Genomic DNA, 21512 nt, shown 5'->3' with positions numbered 1-21512 from the left:
AAGCTGCCGACCTGAATTATCCGTCTCCGTCTGGTTGTTTACTATTAACCAAGAGTGATTTATCCGACCATCTAACGAACCCCCACGTTACACTAGTATGGGCCGGGAAAAACCCACCCCCGAACTCATTTGATTGGTCACCTGAATTGCTTCTTCCTGGAAGAAAAAGTAAGTAAAAAAGATGTGGTTAAGATGAGGGTTTTCTTATCTAACGACGAGCAGACCCAAACCCTAACCCTAACCACATTGTTGTACTTGCCTAAACCTAATGTCTAACCCTATGTTTTATAGAAATGTGTGTGGTTCGAACCCCCGCTCTCAGACTGGAAGGCACGCGCCTTATCCGTGACCTTTATTAAACCAGGAAGAGAAAAAAACATTGAGATTCAGAATCTCTTTTGCAAGGGGGTCCTGGCTAGGCCAGGACAGCAGCACAAATAGTTTCACATAAAATACACTTAGCCATAGGACCAAGCTTGCTGACAGCTGCACTTTTTTCACACCCTAACTGTAGTAGCAGAATTTCACTAAATGTTCTTTTTCTTAATTAAGCCACTTCTTTCAACGTGGGCAGTAGAAGGGTTTTGACTCGTATCCGTAAAGTAGTTTATCCTCATGTAATGATGCAAAATTACTCACGCAAGTCCAAAAACTGTTGATGTCGTTTTATTTCCTTTCTTCAATTTCCATTCATCAACAGGAACATTGTCTCAAGCAGGTAAAAGACATCATTCCTTCTGTTAGGTTGCAAAACTATTTAGGATGACTGCAGATGACGGTCAAAAAGCTGTATGCTTCAGAGCTGCTCACACGTTGTCTCAATTACCCATTTAGCGAGTCTGGCAAATTCTAGACTGGATTCTGGACATGCGCAGTACGCTAGACTGACCACAAAAATATTATTGCTAACAGGCAACAACTACACAGCTTAAATGATCTATTATTCTGCTAGGCTATATCCACATAGGAAAAAATATCAAATTATATTATCCAAAATATAGTCATGTATTCAAAATGTATTTAGCTGAATTTGGCTCTCACACTAACCCTAATCTTAATCCAAAAAAAATCCTTGCCGCGTGTTTTAAGGAAGAAGCAATTGCTGCGACCAATCGAATGTGTTCAGGGGCGGGGTTTCCCCGGCCCATACTAGGAAGAAATGTTTGTCCAGGAACAACTGTTAGTTGGCGAAATCAGATCGTGCGTCAGGCGACCATCTTGATGTGAAGTTAGGTTACTACAAGCCATGTTTATTATCTATTATTACTAAAGACAAACAGCCTGATCAAAGCACTATAGCTGAATAAAATCAATGTCCCATCAAATATACGCAGGAGTCAGTGTGCCACTAGTTATTGATCTGTAGTTTCCAAGTCGTGTCTAACACTGAGCATTCACACAGCAAATCCGGCGGGAGCTCCTGGACTCCCAGCTGAAGGTGGCCTCCCTCCAAGACATGTCCCTCCAGCTGCTGGTCAACTCCCAGGGCAGCGACTGTCTGGAGGCCAAGGAGAAGGTTCATGTTATTGGGAACCGCCTCAAACTGCTGCTGAAGGAGGTAACTCGAGACCTCCGAGAGCTGGCCAAGATACTGGACATCACCAGCAGTCAACAGGTGAGGACTCGAGGTGATGTGAGGTGATGTCCAATGCCAACTATACCAGTGCTTCTCAACCTTTTTTTGAGGGGGGGGGGGGGGGGCTTGTGTGAGACCCCTTAAAACGAAGCCACGCCCACTTGATTCCTTATGAAGCCATTTGAGCAAAGATTATAACTCGTTGGTCTTTATCGCTCGCTTTACCTGTGCAATCACCTATTTGTGTCTCCTCCCTCAGGATCTGTCTTCGTGGTCGTCTGCTGATGAGCTGGACACGTCCGGTTCCATCAGTCCCATATCAGGAAGGAGCACGCCGAGTCGGCGCCGATCGGTAACGTATACACCTGCCTGCACACGCTGCTCTACTACGTGAAGCGAGGTGTTCCGTAACCCCACCATGCAAACTTTGTGCCCCAAACGCCCGGTTGGAAGGCCAGATTCACCCGTCATCCCAAGATCTCCTCCTCCTCCTCCTCCTCACACCTCTCTACACCTCCTCCTCCTCCTCCTCCTCACACCTCTCTACACCTCCTTCTGTACACTCCCTCCCTCTCTGAATCTTTTTTTTTCCAGCCTTTTACTCTTCTTGCATGTCTTCTACTCCCAGAGCAAAGCCCTGCTAGACCACTGGAGACATCCTTCCTTTCCCACCTGTTTTTCTTCCTTATTTTTCTTATTGGATGATATTTTTTTTTTCAGATTTTTTTTTCTTTTTTCTTTTTCCTGGTCAATCCTAGTTGTCACTTTTTCTAGTCCGGTATTTCCACACTGAAATATTCTGCTCTCCAGAATGGACACTCTCCTCTGTTACGTTTTCACTCTGTAGGTTTTTTTTATTTTTTATATCCCAGTAGTGTTGTTCCCAAGGAATACTGGATATTTGAAACTGCTAAAATTACAAAATTATTATTATTAATATTTTTATTATTTTTATTTTGTCTGTGTGTAAAGTATCAAGCATGATGCCAACAGTCCCTTGTTTCATTAGCTTAAATAGCAAGAGGGCACAATTTTTTTTATTATATGTCAGTGTTAGTGAGCAATGATTTGTCTACATATCAGTCCAAATAAGCATAATCAATGCTTTTAATTATGTGTATGTTACTAAATGTCTTTGATAGCAAAGGAATGCATGCATCACACTGCTTAAGTCATAGCTTTCTACATGCAAACGGTTTGTCTGTAACGGCATCACACTCGAGCCCAAGCAGTTCAAAGTGGCCCGTGCTCTTTGAAAAGCCAGATTCCTTGTTATCACGGGTTTACTAGATCTATCACCTTTCACGTATGATTTTGTTGTCGCTCTTCTTCCATGTTGGGATTTCTTTCATCGGTAGCTTTGTCTTGATTTGCCTGGACTGAAACATACTTTCTTTCTTTTACCCCCCCCCTGTTCATTGCAAACAGCAACGTCGCAAATGTAGTGTGTCACAGCCTGGACCGTCTGTGAGCAGTCCACACCACAGGTACCTTTCTGTCGGTTTCTAGAGCACCCAGAAGATAATGGAACTCATCTGGCCATGATGCACCTGTCCTGGAGGCCTAGTCACGTTCACTAACCACCACAAGACTCGCATGAGATTACAAATTCCAGTCATCAACACTGGTGCCAGATTAGATTGGCTCATGAGCAATGAATTCCATCATCTTCTGCAAGTCTAGACGCTATCATGTGTAGGCCAGGCGATGAGCTGAGTGGCAGCCCACACATCCAATCAAAGAGTTTCAGAAGGAATTGTGCAACGCCTCCTTTCTGCCAGCATCCTTGGCTGCTTAATATCGCTAACCAGAGGGCAATTACAATACCTATGTATAATAGCAATATCTCTCTATATCTAATATATCTATAATTATAATACCTATGTATATTCAATATCTCTCTATATCTAACACTCCCTTGCTGTTACGCGCGCGCCCTTTCTCTCAAATTGCCAAGCCAGTAAATGTCTGCAATGAACAATGCAAAGGCTGCAGTTTCTCTTTCTCTTTCTCACTCTCTCTCTCTTTTGTGTGTGACATTTCTTCTTCTTCTTCTTCCTCCTCCTCTTCTTCTTCTGCTATCTCACTGACTATCCACCATCCACCCCCCCTTCAATCTGTCATCTGTGAGTCTTGCCTCTCAGGTCTCCATTTGGGGTAGGGGGCGGGGGGGGGGGGGGGGGGGGCACTTTTGGCAACAGCATAGGACAACCCGAGTGTAAACTCTTGTTCACGCATTCCTACGGAAGCGTATTGCATTCAGTTCGCAAAAATCGCCCTCATTTTTCTGAATGAATGAGATAAGTTTTCATTCAAAAGAAAATCTGCCCTGTTTTTCTGAATGAACGAGATAATTATCTGATTCATTCAGAAAAATGGAGCCATTTTTTTCTCTCTCAAAGTGAATGCAATATGCTTCCATCCATGCATTCCTGGAATCTGGCATAATTTTTCTTTGTGTGTAATCTGTGTAGAGATCACACACCTCTGTGCTTTATCAATAAAATCAAATGTAGCCATTTCTGCATCCACAGTGGGTAGGTATAAGTGAGCTTCATTGTAAAAGAAATAATAAGAATAATCCCTTTTAACCTCTGAGGCTAAAAACAGACAGTTTTTTACTGAGGGTGATGGTGTATTCAGATGGTGAATATAAACGATTAAAAAAAAACTGCTACGCTCAACTACCCTGTGCAAAATCTGTTCTAATTGCTACGCTCTTGGCTTGGCATGCTTTGCATTTTTCAACAGGACATGAACCTCGAAAGTTTCATAATATTTAAATATTCAACTCCTGCAGCAGCATGCATCTGGCTTTTACTGTACCCTAACCGCCTTTACAAAGGAATGCAAGCTGACATACATATGTGTTTTGTGCTGTAGGATTGTGCGTACAGTATGCCTTGACAAACTGTCTTGTGGCTGTCTCTGTAATAGAGGCAAAGTGGAACGTCAGTTCCTGCTTCAGCACTGTACCAGAGATTTTCTTCCGCAGTTTATTTTCCCATAGACATTTCGTAAAATGCTTATAAAAAATAGTTTTACTTGTTCAAACCAAACGGTTCAGATATATTTAGAAACAGGAGAGATCGCATAACATTTAACTCAGACCAAAACGTAAAAGAAATTGCGGATTTAAAGAATTTATATTTCCATTGTTGTATTTTTAGTTTTGGTCCGAGTGAAATGTTCTATGGTCTCTCCCCGAATCTAAATATAGCCAAACCGTTTGCTTTGACCGAGTCAAACTATTTTTATAAGCATTTTACGAAATGTCTACGGGAAACATAAATTGCGGAAGAAAATCTCTGGTACAGCGCTGAAGCAGGAAGTGACGTTCCACTTTGCCTCTCTATTGTGTTTTCCCGCCCGCTAAGTCAGTGTGTATAGATCACGAGTGTCAAACATTGTCCCACCATTGCTTTCAGGTGTGTTACCCAGCATGCACCACAGTGCTTCCATCAAGCACCGCTAGACAGTTCCCACATAGCTGGAACTGAGATCTTATTTGGATTGAACACTGGTAGACGGCACATAAACCACTCAGACACACATGGAAACATCTGAATTGAAACTAGCATACATTTCAAGTGAAATGTATTTATTGGATTAGACCAGGGGTTCCCAAACCTTTTCATCTTTGGACCCAAAAGATAAATTTGGTCTCTCCCTGGGACCCAAACTCACAAAAAACATAATGGCAATGAGTTGCCATGACGACCAGTTGGCGACACCCCCCCCACTTCCCCCTCATTGGTCCGCGACCCAAATTGGGTCCCCGTACCCATAGTTTGGGAAACACCCGATTAGACTAATTTAATGAGTCCTTCTTTGCAGAGTTTGTCTCTGCGCACCACAAAGAAAAAACCGATCTGGCACATCTCAGCCTGCCATTCCAATGTGATGCTACTATTGCAAGATCGCTGACGCAACTGACACAACAGATGTGAGGAACTCCTCTCTCACGCTGTGTCCTTAATTATAGGTGTGAATACGTTAACCTGTCTGTGTGTCGTGCGCCTGTGACTATGTGTGTGTGAGCAGGTCTCCCAGAGACGCTGGGTCCGGTTCCTCCCGTTCTGACGCGGACACACCGCCAGCGGTCCGTAGGTCACCGTTTCTGTGGCGCGTCCTGTGGGTGGCGCTGCCGTGCCAGCTCCTCCTGCTGCTGCTGCTGCTGGTCGTCGCCTTCCTGGTGCCGCTGTCTGCGGAGGACTACAAATGTGCCCACGACAACTGTGCCCAGTCCAACAACTTGGCTCAGTCCTTCTACCCCATGCTCAGCTACACCAACGGACCACCTCCACTGTAGGCTGGCTGCTGAGCAGGACTGCCTGAAGGTTTGGTGACAGCGATTGGGTCTCTCTCTCTCTCGCAGCAGTTACGGCCAGACTTGGGAGTCACATTGATGGTCCGTTATGTTGGTAGCAAAAGCTAATATTGATCATCCCCGTTTGTACTGCAGAAACAGAGCTGCTGTCTCCAGTTAATATCTTATTGTGTAGCACATAGGATCTCAATGTTCTAGTCTGTGTCTTTGCTGTGTCGATGAAAAAGCACCGTTGGCGCAACGAAACGTAAGAACCAAAAAAGTGTTTTTGACCACAGTGGTGGATACATCAGCTGGATGAATATGAACTGCTGAAGATCAACTGCATAGTGTATTTCTCTGAAGAGAACTGTCAGTAGAGAGCACTGAAGTTAGATGCTGAAAATATAGCCAGTGAATTTGCTTGTAACAACTGAAAATTTGTAATATAACATTTAATATATCTTATATTGCAATTATTTTTTTACTTGTATTTTGGCATGCAGTTCTAATCTTTGCTTTCATTTACCTATATGCTTCAGTGTGTCGGTGGTGAACAGTCCATTTTTAACATGAATTACATAGACTCATGTAAGATCCATTTATTAAGCCAAGCTGTGTGTTGAATATCAACGTCGGTCATTATGAACAATTCAAGAGTTTCAAAACGTTTAAAATCAGTCGACCATGTTCCGTACACATTTTGTTGTTTTATTTTTTTAACAATATCTTAAGATTCATAATTATGATGAAGTATAGAACTACTGTATATTTTGTATGGCTCTGTCGGTCCAGTATCAAATATATAACAGTCCAGGATTATTTAACATGATGTGTATATAATGGTAAAGAATTATGAAAAATGTATGTATGTATAATCTGACTATCAGAAACAATGAATGCCAAATCCTCATTTTGATATTGTCTTTTTTTATTTCTTCTTTTACACATTTACATTTGTTATGTTTGCTCAGTGAATCATTGGTGAATCATATTTATCTTGATCTCGGCTTGAAAACAAAAAGTAGAAAGAAACACTTGATCAATCTTTTCATACTGTGGAAGGTCAAATCTGTTTTTGTACGTGCTCTTTTAGGGCACATTAATACCGTGCCAGGTAAAAATCAGTACTATAAAGTATAAATCTAGGTTTCGTGGAGGGTTACAGCATCATCGGGGCCTGCAGACCTAGAGGTCGAAGCATCGAAGGAGGAGCTGTCATGGAAGTCCTGGTGCCTCTGGTGGGTCGGACAATGCCAGGGGGGCAGATGAAGGTGGTGACGGTGATCAGTGTGAAGCAGGCTCTCCAGTAACTTGATGATTTCATAATTTGGGAGAGCCAGGGTTGTGGTATCCAGACCAAGCATTTTGGAAACTACCATCCGGAAGTCGACCAACTGAACCGTGGAAGAAAAAATAGGGAAAAAACATTTGATAATATCAACAGGGTTGATATTGCATCCGTTGATATATGCATCAGATTTGCATTATATTATGGATTGTGTCTTTAACAAGTTAATTCTCTTATCAATCCTGTGAATAATATTGAGTTTGCGCGGTGCTAAAAGGGTGTGTCTACACTCTACAGATATAAACGGTTAAATGTAATACTTTTTAAAGATCTTTTTAATACCACTTTAAATGAAGTCGAACACCAAACTTGCGATGGAATTTACACACCAAAAGGGAAAATATACTCTTTCCAAGTAAACACACATTGTCATTTCAAAATAACAATCTTAAATGACAGTAATTGGTTGAGTTTAAGAACATTGTCCAAATGACTGGCTGAATGATTGACAGGTGTCGATCACTTTGATCGATCGGCTCTTTTAGGGGAGTGAGCTGATACTGCACAAGCTTGTGAAACATCACATTGCCTCCTGACGTCTGCAGCATAAACTGTAAACAACTATAAGAAAACACAGACACAGAGACCCAAACTAGCCTAACGCAGGCAGGGGGGAATCCCGACGCAAATGAGACAGATGAACAGCTGGACGCACGCTTTTCCATAACGTAAGGTCCAATAACTAATTCAAAACATATGTGGTTTATTTGAAATTCAAGGACTTGCACCTTGTTTAAAAAATGGGCTATGTTCAAGGTATTCCAGCACTTGATTTTTTCCCACTCAAAATCCAAGCACTTCAAGCAGAACCCTGTATCAAGTATCCCCCCAAATGTAGTGTAGTGAAAGTCTTATGTCTCCGTCCCTTACCTCTCTCTCCCTCTCAGACAGCTGGGCTAGAGTGTGTGTGAGGCTGTGGAGCTGTAGCTGCTCTTCCCTGGCTGCCTTCTCTTGGCTCTGCAGGTCTGAACTCAGTGCGCTCAGCCTCCGCTCCACCTGGGCCTTCCCCTCCACCACCTCCTCCAGCCTCTTTCTCTGCTGTTGCACCGTCTGACTCTGCTCCATCACTTTCAGCTTGGAGTGTTGGCAGAGACCCAAGCAGTTTTTTAAGCATTCATCAGTGAACGGAAAATTTACCCACAACGCAAAACAGGAAGTTATTCAGGGAATTCATCAAGGAAATGATATTATCTTGTTGCTCTTTGACACTTAGGCTACTTTGTGAATGAATGTGCATGTTTGAATGAACAAAACTCAAAAAAAAAATAACCATTCTGCTCAATACAACTGATACATAGCTACAAAGCATTACATTCTCATAGGCTGGATTATTAAACTTGCAGTAGGTGAAACCCCAATCTTTCAAGAAATGATCACCCATAACTTCCAACCACCCACACAGAAACGCACACAATTCCACCTTTGAACAAATATACTGTATATACGAGGTAGAAAAATTATCTGACTCTGCCTCCGGATGGAAGGCGGACTTGAACCCGTCTCCCCTCTACCTTGAGCTCATTGGTGTGGGACAGCTGGGCCTTGAGCTCAGTGTTGGAGAGCTTGATGGTTTTCAGTTCGCCTTGGAGACGTTGCACCTTCTTCTGCAGCCTCCTGGCCTCCAGGTGAGCGTCGTCTCGTTCCACGGACAACGCCGATCGACTGCGCCTCTCCTCCTCGAGGTCTGACACCTTCTTCCTCAGGAGCTCCGTGTGGAGCTCCTTGCTCTCCAGCCGGTCCTTCTGCAGCTTCAGCTGTTGGCAACACACGGACATTTCAATGACAGGTGCATCCATGGACTGAATCCCAATGCAGATGTATGGCAGCCATGAGAAGTGTAAATTATAGTTGCTGCTCTGCTGTTGGACGTTTTGTGCAAAAACAACTACTGCAGTATCAGAGGATCAATAGATTATCAAATCACACTATAAGCACAATTTGTGACTGATTCTTTAAATCCACTTAATTATGTGTAAGATGGTATAACTGCCATTGCAATAAGAGCCTAATGTACAGAAAATGTAAAACCTTCCATAATAGTAAGTAGACATATCAGTAATATAAGCACTAGTCAGGTTTGTTGGCAATACCTTTCGTTGTAGACTGTAGGTCAGAGTTTTGGTCTCCACCAAAGATGTTCCTTCTTGTTTGACCAGTTGTTCTGCTCGGGACAGGAGGAGTTTTAACCTCATGTCGAAGCCAAGGTCCACAGCAATGCTGTCAACCTTCATCATCTCTGACAGTTGCTCCAGGAACTCTTCATACTGTTAGAGGGGTGATTAAGAAATCATTTAACATATCAGTTAATGGATTTCATAGGAACTCACAATGGACTAAGGATTTAAATGAATAACTCCCAAGTCTATTCACCTCGATTACACCTCCTGTGTGTTTTATTTTATAAAAGATTTTTCCCAGATTTTTTTATCCCCTATTAGTGCTATAAATTTTAATTTATTTATCCTAGTTGCTGCTCCACCCTCTGCCGATCTGGGGAGAGCCGAAACTGGCTCCATGCTTCCTCCGAGACATGGGCAGTAGCCAGCCGCTTCTTTTCACCTGACAGGGGAAGCTTCACCGGTAGGACATAGCACGTGGGAGGATCACGCTATTCCAACAAGTTCCCCTCCCTCCGAACAGGTGCCCCGAACAGAGGAGGCACCACTTCAGCGACCAGGATATTCTTGCATGTTTTTGGTGAGGGGTTCCTATATGAAGGAAACCCCCAGGAGGGCACGGGGAGAACATGCAAACGCCACACAAAAAGGCCCTTTTGACGACCCCACCCGGGCGGTGGACGGTGGGCACTCGAGGACAGGCCGACGGGCACGCGCTCCTTCAGCGCTCACAGCGTCCCAGGTGGGAATCGAACCCAGGACCTTCTAGCTGTGAGGCGACGGCGCTTACCACTTGCGCCACCGGTCCGTGCCCCCAGCCTGTGTGTTTTCTATTATTCCAAAGGCATCTGTGTAATCTACTCTCTTACAAAATCTGAACGTGAAAGTGCGCCTGACCGGCAGCTGTAACTCTTGGTCTCCTGCCATGTGTACTCACATGCTGTTTGCTGTGACGCAGCCCGTCACGATGCACGTCTGCTGCCAGCAGCTCAGCCTCCAGACCCTCAAGCCTCTGCCTCAGGTCCTGGACGTGCTGCTCTGCGAGCTGAGCCCTCTGTGAGGCACCGTGGTGCAGCTCCGTCTGCCTGCTCAGCTCCTCCGAGACACGGGACAGCCTCTCTGACGTGGTCTACAGCAGGGCCAGATGCAGAAAACTCACAGCCTCCACAAATGCTTCTGTTTTCTTTTAGTCCCCCAGGATTGTAAGATGTAACGCTCCATAATGAGCCCTCCTGTGGTCTCAATTAACGTAACAGTGAAATGTGGAAACATGGTGAGGATTTGCCCTTGTACCCTGTACTTACCCTGTAAATACAGGCGTGATACCATGTAAGTACAGATGTGGTACCTTGCACTTAATCTGTAAGTACAGATTTTGTTACCCGATGTGGTACACTGTACTTACCCTGTAAGTACAGATGTGGTACTCCCTGTAAGTACAGATGTGGTACTAGATGTGGTACCCTGTACTTACCCTGTAAGTACAGATGTGGTACAGATGAGGTACCCTGCACTTACCCTGTAAGTACAGATGTGGTACAGATGAGGTACCCTGCAAGTGCAGATTGTGTACCAAGTACATATTTTGTTACCCTGTAAGTTGGGGCTGTATTCTAAAGCGTTACCAAAGTTACGTCATTACCAATAACCTATATATTCCAATGATGCCACATGCATTTCCTACAAACATGGTGCTTTATTACAGTGACTCAGTCTTTCTCATATCACACCTGATTTAAGTGCACTTTGAGCTACGGATCCCCATTTGATTTCTCTGGAACCCAAATCTGATGATTTTGATCTGTACTGTTACGGACGGTAGAGGGATAACAGTGAAACTATGATCAAAACATTTTCTGTGTTCACTTATTCTAAATGAAATAATGATAAAGTTTCATAAATCATCAATTTGCTGAGGACCCCCTGGGACCCCTTCAAGGCCCCGCGGCCCCTGGTACCCTACATTGAGAACCATTGCTTTACCATACACAGCTCGTTGACTGTAGATTACAATCACTTGATTGTAATCTATGTAATGATTACAATCATTACAATCACTTGTTCTGTTCCTACCAAGATGGCCAGGTGTTCATGTCACAAAATACTATGAATGAATGAGTGTGGGGGGGTTGTGAGTGAGTGTGTGTGTGTGTGTGTGGGGGGGGGGGGGGGAGGATGTGAGAGGGAGGCTGAGTATATGTGTGAGGATGTGTGAGGGAGGGAGGGGTGACAGTATGCAGGGGTGTGTGTTCTCTCCCTACCAAAGTGTCCTTTTCTTTTTGATATTTGTCATGTCTTAATTATTGTATTATTGTTGCTGTTGTCATTATTATTATCATTATTATTATCTTTGTTATTATCTTTGACTACTATGTCACTATGGTGTTTCACATTTTGAAAAAAATAGTTATAAAATATATATATATATATGAATGAATGAGTGTGTGTTGTTAGAAGAGCCATAGATATGTTACTGCTACTGCATCCCCCCCACCTTGTCGCATAGTTGATTGAGTTTGTGCAGAATAGCCCTCTGTGTGGGCAGGACCACGTCTTCAGAGTCACCCTGCAGCAGGACGGCCACCTCTCCCAGGAAGGTCCGTAGCTGCTGCCCCTGAGCCGCCTGGGCCTCTCCCTGGCTAGAGTGGAGCTTCCTATCAAGCTCCTCAACCTGCTTCTCCAAACACTGGGACTCCCGCCTGGCTGCCTCTATGACTCGCCTGCTGGCCTCAAGCCTCTCCGTCAGGCTCTGCTTGTCCAACTCCGCACTCCTCCTCCCCAACACCATGCTGTCCAACTCCTGAGACAGACACAACACAGAGTCATGACTCCTGAGACAGACACAACACAGAGACTCCTGAGACAGACACAACACACAGTCACAACTCCTGAGACAGACACAACACAGAGTCATGACTCCTGAGACAGACACAACACAGAGTCACAACTCCTGAGACAGACACAACACAGAGTCATGACTCCTGAGACAGACACAACACAGAGTCACAACTCCTGAGACAGACACAACACAGAGTCACAACTCCTGAGACAGACACAACACAGAGTCACAACTCCTGAGACAGACACAACACAGAGTCACAACTCCTGAGACAGACACAACACAGTCACAACTCCTGAGACAGACACAACACAGAGTCACAACTCCTGAGACAGACACAACACAGTCACAACTCCTGAGACAGACACAACACAGAGTCACAACTCCTGAGACAGACACAACACAGAGTCACAACTCCTGAGACAGACACAACACAGAGACTCCTGAGACAGACACAACACAGTCACAACTCCTGAGACAGACACAACACAGAGTCACAACTCCTGAGACAGACACAACACAGAGTCACAACTCCTGAGACAGACACAACACAGAGTCACAACTCCTGAGACAGACACAACACAGAGTCATGACTCCTGAGACAGACACAACACAGAGTCATGACTCCTGAGACAGACACAACACAGAGTCACAACTCCTGAGACAGACACAACACAGAGTCATGACTCCTGAGACAGACACAACACAGTCACAACTCCTGAGACAGACACAACACAGAGTCACAACTCCTGAGACAGACACAACACAGAGTCACAACTCCTGAGACAGACACAACACAGAGTCATGACTCCTGAGACAGACACAACACAGAGTCACAACTCCTGAGACAGACACAACACAGAGTCATGACTCCTGAGACAGACACAACACAGAGTCACAACTCCTGAGACAGACACAACACAGAGTCATGACTCCTGAGACAGACACAACACAGAGTCACAACTCCTGAGACAGACACAACACAGAGTCACAACTCCTGAGACAGACACAACACAGAGTCACAACTCCTGAGACAGACACAACACAGAGTCACAACTCCTGAGACAGACACAACACAGTCACAACTCCTGAGACAGACACAACACAGAGTCACAACTCCTGAGACAGACACAACACAGTCACAACTCCTGAGACAGACACAACACAGAGTCACGACTCCTGAGACAGACACAACACAGAGTCACAACTCCTGAGACAGACACAACACAGAGTCACAACTCCTGAGACAGACACAACACAGAGACTCCTGAGACAGACACAACACAGTCACAACTCCTGAGACAGACACAACACAGAGTCACAACTCCTGAGACAGACACAACACAGAGTCACAACTCCTGAGACAGACACAACACAGAGTCATGACTCCTGAGACAGACACAACACAGAGTCACAACTCCTGAGACAGACACAACACAGAGTCATGACTCCTGAGACAGACACAACACAGAGTCACAACTCCTGAGACAGACACAACACAGAGTCACAACTCCTGAGACAGACACAACACAGAGTCACGACTCCTGAGACAGACACAACACAGAGTCACAACTCCTGAGACAGACACAACACAGAGTCATGACTCCTGAGACAGACACAACACAGAGTCACGACTCCTGAGACAGACACAACACAGAGTCACAACTCCTGAGACAGACACAACACAGAGTCATGACTCCTGAGACAGACACAACACAGAGTCACAACTCCTGAGACAGACACAACACAGAGTCATGACTCCTGAGACAGACACAACACAGAGTCACAACTCCTGAGACAGACACAACACAGAGTCACAACTCCTGAGACAGACACAACACAGAGTCACAACTCCTGAGACAGACACAACACAGAGTCACAACTCCTGAGACAGACACAACACAGTCACAACTCCTGAGACAGACACAACACAGAGTCACAACTCCTGAGACAGACACAACACAGTCACAACTCCTGAGACAGACACAACACAGAGTCACGACTCCTGAGACAGACACAACACAGAGTCACGACTCCTGAGACAGACACAACACAGTCACAACTCCTGAGACAGACACAACACAGTCACAACTCCTGAGACAGACAACACAGAGTCACAACTCCTGAGACAGACACAACACAGAGTCACAACTCCTGAGACAGACACAACACAGAGTCACGACTCCTGAGACAGACACAACACAGAGTCACAACTCCTGAGACAGACACAACACAGAGTCATGACTCCTGAGACAGACACAACACAGAGTCACAACTCCTGAGACAGACACAACACAGAGTCATGACTCCTGAGACAGACACAACACAGAGTCATGACTCCTGAGACAGACACAACACACAGTCACAACTCCTGAGACAGACACAACACAGAGTCATGACTCCTGAGACAGACACAACACAGAGTCACAACTCCTGAGACAGACACAACACAGAGTCATGACTCCTGAGACAGACACAACACAGTCACAACTCCTGAGACAGACACAACACAGAGTCACAACTCCTGAGACAGACACAACACAGAGTCACAACTCCTGAGACAGACACAACACAGAGACTCCTGAGACAGACACAACACAGTCACAACTCCTGAGACAGACACAACACAGAGTCACAACTCCTGAGACAGACACAACACAGAGTCACAACTCCTGAGACAGACACAACACAGAGTCACAACTCCTGAGACAGACACAACACAGAGTCATGACTCCTGAGACAGACACAACACAGAGTCACAACTCCTGAGACAGACACAACACAGTCACAACTCCTGAGACAGACACAACACAGAGTCACAACTCCTGAGACAGACACAACACAGAGTCACAACTCCTGAGACAGACACAACACAGAGACTCCTGAGACAGACACAACACAGTCACAACTCCTGAGACAGACACAACACAGAGTCACAACTCCTGAGACAGACACAACACAGAGTCACAACTCCTGAGACAGACACAACACAGAGTCACAACTCCTGAGACAGACACAACACAGAGTCATGACTCCTGAGACAGACACAACACAGAGTCACAACTCCTGAGACAGACACAACACAGAGTCATGACTCCTGAGACAGACACAACACAGAGTCACAACTCCTGAGACAGACACAACACAGAGTCACAACTCCTGAGACAGACACAACACAGAGTCACAACTCCTGAGACAGACACAACACAGTCACAACTCCTGAGACAGACACAACACAGAGTCACAACTCCTGAGACAGACACAACACAGAGTCACAACTCCTGAGACAGACACAACACAGAGACTCCTGAGACAGACACAACACAGTCACAACTCCTGAGACAGACACAACACAGAGTCACAACTCCTGAGACAGACACAACACAGAGTCATGACTCCTGAGACAGACACAACACAGAGTCACAACTCCTGAGACAGACACAACACAGAGTCATGACTCCTGAGACAGACACAACACAGAGTCACAACTCCTGAGACAGACACAACACAGAGTCATGACTCCTGAGACAGACACAACACAGAGTCACAACTCCTGAGACAGACACAACACAGAGTCACAACTCCTGAGACAGACACAACACAGAGTCACAACTCCTGAGACAGACACAACACAGAGTCACAACTCCTGAGACAGACACAACACAGTCACAACTCCTGAGACAGACACAACACAGAGTCACAACTCCTGAGACAGACACAACACAGTCACAACTCCTGAGACAGACACAACACAGAGTCACGACTCCTGAGACAGACACAACACAGAGTCACAACTCCTGAGACAGACACAACACAGAGTCACAACTCCTGAGACAGACACAACACAGAGACTCCTGAGACAGACACAACACAGTCACAACTCCTGAGACAGACACAACACAGAGTCACAACTCCTGAGACAGACACAACACAGAGTCACAACTCCTGAGACAGACACAACACAGAGTCATGACTCCTGAGACAGACACAACACAGAGTCACAACTCCTGAGACAGACACAACACAGAGTCATGACTCCTGAGACAGACACAACACAGAGTCACAACTCCTGAGACAGACACAACACAGAGTCACAACTCCTGAGACAGACACAACACAGAGTCACGACTCCTGAGACAGACACAACACAGAGTCACAACTCCTGAGACAGACACAACACAGAGTCATGACTCCTGAGACAGACACAACACAGAGTCACGACTCCTGAGACAGACACAACACAGAGTCACAACTCCTGAGACAGACACAACACAGAGTCATGACTCCTGAGACAGACACAACACAGAGTCACAACTCCTGAGACAGACACAACACAGAGTCATGACTCCTGAGACAGACACAACACAGAGTCACAACTCCTGAGACAGACACAACACAGAGTCACAACTCCTGAGACAGACACAACACAGAGTCACAACTCCTGAGACAGACACAACACAGAGTCACAACTCCTGAGACAGACACAACACAGTCACAACTCCTGAGACAGACACAACACAGAGTCACAACTCCTGAGACAGACACAACACAGTCACAACTCCTGAGACAGACACAACACAGAGTCACGACTCCTGAGACAGACACAACACAGAGTCACAACTCCTGAGACAGACACAACACAGAGTCACAACTCCTGAGACAGACACAACACAGAGTCACAACTCCTGAGACAGACACAACACAGAGTCACAACTCCTGAGACAGACACAACACAGAGTCACAACTCCTGAGACAGACACAACACAGTCACAACTCCTGAGACAGACACAACACAGAGTCACAACTCCTGAGACAGACACAACACAGAGTCATGACTCCTGAGACAGACACAACACAGAGTCACGACTCCTGAGACAGACACAACACAGTCACAACTCCTGAGACAGACACAACACAGAGTCACAACTCCTGAGACAGACACAACACAGAGTCACGTCTCCTGAGACAGACACAACACAGAGTCACAACTCCTGAGACAGACACAACACAGAGTCATGACTCCTGAGACAGACACAACACAGAGTCACAACTCCTGAGACAGACACAACACAGAGTCATGACTCCTGAGACAGACACAACACAGAGTCACAACTCCTGAGACAGACACAACACAGAGTCACGTCTCCTGAGACAGACACAACACAGAGTCACAACTCCTGAGACAGACACAACACAGAGTCATGACTCCTGAGACAGACACAACACAGTCACAACTCCTGAGACAGACACAACACAGAGTCATGACTCCTGAGACAGACACAACACAGAGTCACAACTCCTGAGACAGACACAACACAGAGTCATGACTCCTGAGACAGACACAACACAGTCACAACTCCTGAGACAGACACAACACAGAGTCATGACTCCTGAGACAGACACAACACAGTCACAACTCCTGAGACAGACACAACACAGAGTCACAACTCCTGAGACAGACACAACACAGAGACTCCTGAGACAGACACAAGAGTCACAACTCCTGAGACAGACACAACACAGAGTCACAACTCCTGAGACAGACACAACACAGTCACAACTCCTGAGACAGACACAACACAGAGTCATGACTCCTGAGACAGACACAACACAGTCACAACTCCTGAGACAGACACAACACAGAGTCACAACTCCTGAGACAGACACAACACAGAGTCACAACTCCTGAGACAGACACAACACAGAGACTCCTGAGACAGACACAAGAGTCACAACTCCTGAGACAGACACAACACAGAGTCACAACTCCTGAGACAGACACAACACAGAGTCACGACTCCTGAGACAGACACAACACAGTCACAACTCCTGAGACAGACACAACACAGAGACTCCTGAGACAGACACAAGAGTCACAACTCCTGAGACAGACACAACACAGAGTCACAACTCCTGAGACAGACACAACACAGAGACTCCTGAGACAGACACAACACAGAGACTCCTGAGACAGACACAACAGTCACAACTCCTGAGACAGACACAACACAGAGACTCCTGAGACAGACACAACACAGAGTCACGACTCCTGAGACAGACACAACACAGAGTCACGACTCCTGCTGAGACAGACACAACACAGAGTCATGACTCCTGAGACAGACACAACACAGAGTCACAACTCCTGAGACAGACACAACACAGAGTCACAACTCCTGAGACAGACACAACACAGAGTCATGACTCCTGAGACAGACACAACACAGAGTCACAACTCCTGAGACAGACACAACACAGAGTCACGACTCCTGAGACAGACACAACACAGAGTCATGACTCCTGAGACAGACACAACACAGAGTCATGACTCCTGAGACAGACACAACACAGAGTCACAACTCCTGAGACAGACACAACACAGAGTCACAACTCCTGAGACAGACACAACACAGTCACAACTCCTGAGACAGACACAACACAGAGTCACAACTCCTGAGACAGACACAACACAGAGTCACGACTCCTGAGACAGACACAACACAGAGTCACAACTCCTGAGACAGACACAACACAGAGACTCCTGAGACAGACACAACACAGTCACAACTCCTGAGACAGACACAACACAGAGTCACAACTCCTGAGACAGACACAACACAGAGTCACAACTCCTGAGACAGACACAACACAGAGTCACAACTCCTGAGACAGACACAACACAGAGTCATGACTCCTGAGACAGACACAACACAGAGTCACAACTCCTGAGACAGACACAACACAGAGTCATGACTCCTGAGACAGACACAACACAGAGTCACAACTCCTGAGACAGACACAACACAGAGTCACAACTCCTGAGACAGACACAACACAGAGTCACAACTCCTGAGACAGACACAACACAGAGTCACAACTCCTGAGACAGACACAACACAGTCACAACTCCTGAGACAGACACAACACAGAGTCACAACTCCTGAGACAGACACAACACAGAGTCACAACTCCTGAGACAGACACAACACAGAGTCACAACTCCTGAGACAGACACAACACAGAGTCACAACTCCTGAGACAGACACAACACAGAGTCACAACTCCTGAGACAGACACAACACAGAGTCACAACTCCTGAGACAGACACAACACAGAGTCACAACTCCTGAGACAGACACAACACAGTCACAACTCCTGAGACAGACACAACACAGAGTCACAACTCCTGAGACAGACACAACACAGAGTCATGACTCCTGAGACAGACACAACACAGAGTCACGACTCCTGAGACAGACACAACACAGTCACAACTCCTGAGACAGACACAACACAGAGTCACAACTCCTGAGACAGACACAACACAGAGTCACGTCTCCTGAGACAGACACAACACAGAGTCACAACTCCTGAGACAGACACAACACAGAGTCATGACTCCTGAGACAGACACAACACAGAGTCACAACTCCTGAGACAGACACAACACAGAGTCATGACTCCTGAGACAGACACAACACAGAGTCACAACTCCTGAGACAGACACAACACAGAGTCACGTCTCCTGAGACAGACACAACACAGAGTCACAACTCCTGAGACAGACACAACACAGAGTCATGACTCCTGAGACAGACACAACACAGTCACAACTCCTGAGACAGACACAACACAGAGTCATGACTCCTGAGACAGACACAACACAGAGTCACAACTCCTGAGACAGACACAACACAGAGTCATGACTCCTGAGACAGACACAACACAGTCACAACTCCTGAGACAGACACAACACAGAGTCATGACTCCTGAGACAGACACAACACAGTCACAACTCCTGAGACAGACACAACACAGAGTCACAACTCCTGAGACAGACACAACACAGAGACTCCTGAGACAGACACAAGAGTCACAACTCCTGAGACAGACACAACACAGAGTCACAACTCCTGAGACAGACACAACACAGTCACAACTCCTGAGACAGACACAACACAGAGTCATGACTCCTGAGACAGACACAACACAGTCACAACTCCTGAGACAGACACAACACAGAGTCATGACTCCTGAGACAGACACAACACAGTCACAACTCCTGAGACAGACACAACACAGAGTCACAACTCCTGAGACAGACACAACACAGAGTCACAACTCCTGAGACAGACACAACACAGAGACTCCTGAGACAGACACAAGAGTCACAACTCCTGAGACAGACACAACACAGAGTCACAACTCCTGAGACAGACACAACACAGAGACTCCTGAGACAGACACAACACAGAGACTCCTGAGACAGACACAACAGTCACAACTCCTGAGACAGACACAACACAGAGACTCCTGAGACAGACACAACACAGAGTCACGACTCCTGAGACAGACACAACACAGAGTCACGACTCCTGCTGAGACAGACACAACACAGTCATGACTCCTGAGACAGACACAACACAGAGTCACAACTCCTGAGACAGACACAACACAGAGTCACAACTCCTGAGACAGACACAACACAGAGTCATGACTCCTGAGACAGACACAACACAGAGTCACAACTCCTGAGACAGACACAACACAGAGTCACGACTCCTGAGACAGACACAACACAGAGTCATGACTCCTGAGACAGACACAACACAGAGTCATGACTCCTGAGACAGACACAACACAGAGTCACAACTCCTGAGACAGACACAACACAGAGTCACAACTCCTGAGACAGACACAACACAGTCACAACTCCTGAGACAGACACAACACAGAGTCACAACTCCTGAGACAGACACAACACAGAGTCACGACTCCTGAGACAGACACAACACAGAGTCACAGCACAACTTAGTCAAATTTTTCAGTGGTGTCTGGTGTCTGTGGCGGCGGTGTGGGCAGCAGTGTGCGTCACAATTGTGATGTCATCAGTGATGTCGTGCGAGCAATTGAGAGTGCCTTCCTGGCTGAGGCTATAAGTGGTGGGAGTATAAGTAGGGAGAAGAGGACAAGTGGCGCATCATCTCCAGAGTGGTGGGAGTATACAGTAAGTAGGGAGAAGAGGACAAGCGGCGCATCATCTCCAGAGTCGACGCGCGCTCGATTCCTAGTATCTCAAATGTCATGTCCTGGATCATTTTTCGTCAGTGGTTCTCAAACTTTTTCACGTCAAGGACCCCTCTGACACAAATTAGACCACTGACCCCCATTAGATATTTTGGCCCAGGGGTCACCCATAAGATTTGTGCTTGTTTTATTACAGAACAGGGTATATGCAGCAATCCTGAAGTTAAATTTAATACTTTTCAAGACTTTTTTCAAGACAGCTTCCAATGGATACACTTTCTGAGAAAGTGTAT

The 21512-nt window shown here is 46.0% G+C and overlaps 2 protein-coding genes across 6 annotated transcripts in view; one reads left to right on the top strand and one right to left on the bottom strand.

The window, feature by feature from the left end:
• syne1b (spectrin repeat containing, nuclear envelope 1b) overlaps window positions 1-6783 on the top strand; it is a gene marked incomplete at its 5' end in the record, with an annotated part of 267667 nt that extends 260884 nt beyond the window's left edge. For all 5 annotated transcript variants that reach the window (XM_083634044.1, XM_083634043.1, XM_083634042.1 and 2 more), the window contains 4 exons: window positions 1403-1615; window positions 1836-1928; window positions 3005-3063; window positions 5621-6783. In XM_083634044.1, the coding sequence (XP_083490170.1) occupies window positions 1403-1615; window positions 1836-1928; window positions 3005-3063; window positions 5621-5888 (633 nt within the window). In that variant the 3' untranslated portion in view covers window positions 5889-6783. The remainder of the gene's footprint in view (window positions 1-1402; window positions 1616-1835; window positions 1929-3004; window positions 3064-5620) is intronic.
• Window positions 6784-7002: 219 nt separating this feature from the next.
• The window catches only part of ccdc170 (coiled-coil domain containing 170), a gene marked incomplete at its 5' end in the record, with an annotated part of 15220 nt that continues 710 nt past the window's right edge, over window positions 7003-21512 (bottom strand). Inside the window, 6 exons of the mRNA XM_083634304.1 lie at window positions 7003-7282; window positions 8107-8310; window positions 8748-8990; window positions 9327-9500; window positions 10291-10482; window positions 11848-12153. Coding sequence (XP_083490430.1) covers window positions 7031-7282; window positions 8107-8310; window positions 8748-8990; window positions 9327-9500; window positions 10291-10482; window positions 11848-12153 — 1371 coding nt within the window. The 3' untranslated portion in view covers window positions 7003-7030. The remainder of the gene's footprint in view (window positions 7283-8106; window positions 8311-8747; window positions 8991-9326; window positions 9501-10290; window positions 10483-11847; window positions 12154-21512) is intronic.

This window comes from Poromitra crassiceps (genome assembly GCF_964638095.1).
Source record: "Poromitra crassiceps genome assembly, chromosome: 3".
NCBI classification, from domain to species: Eukaryota; Metazoa; Chordata; class Actinopteri; order Beryciformes; family Melamphaidae; genus Poromitra; species Poromitra crassiceps.
Note: the sequence above shows the minus strand (reverse complement) of the source record. Positions and strands in the feature narration are given on the sequence as shown.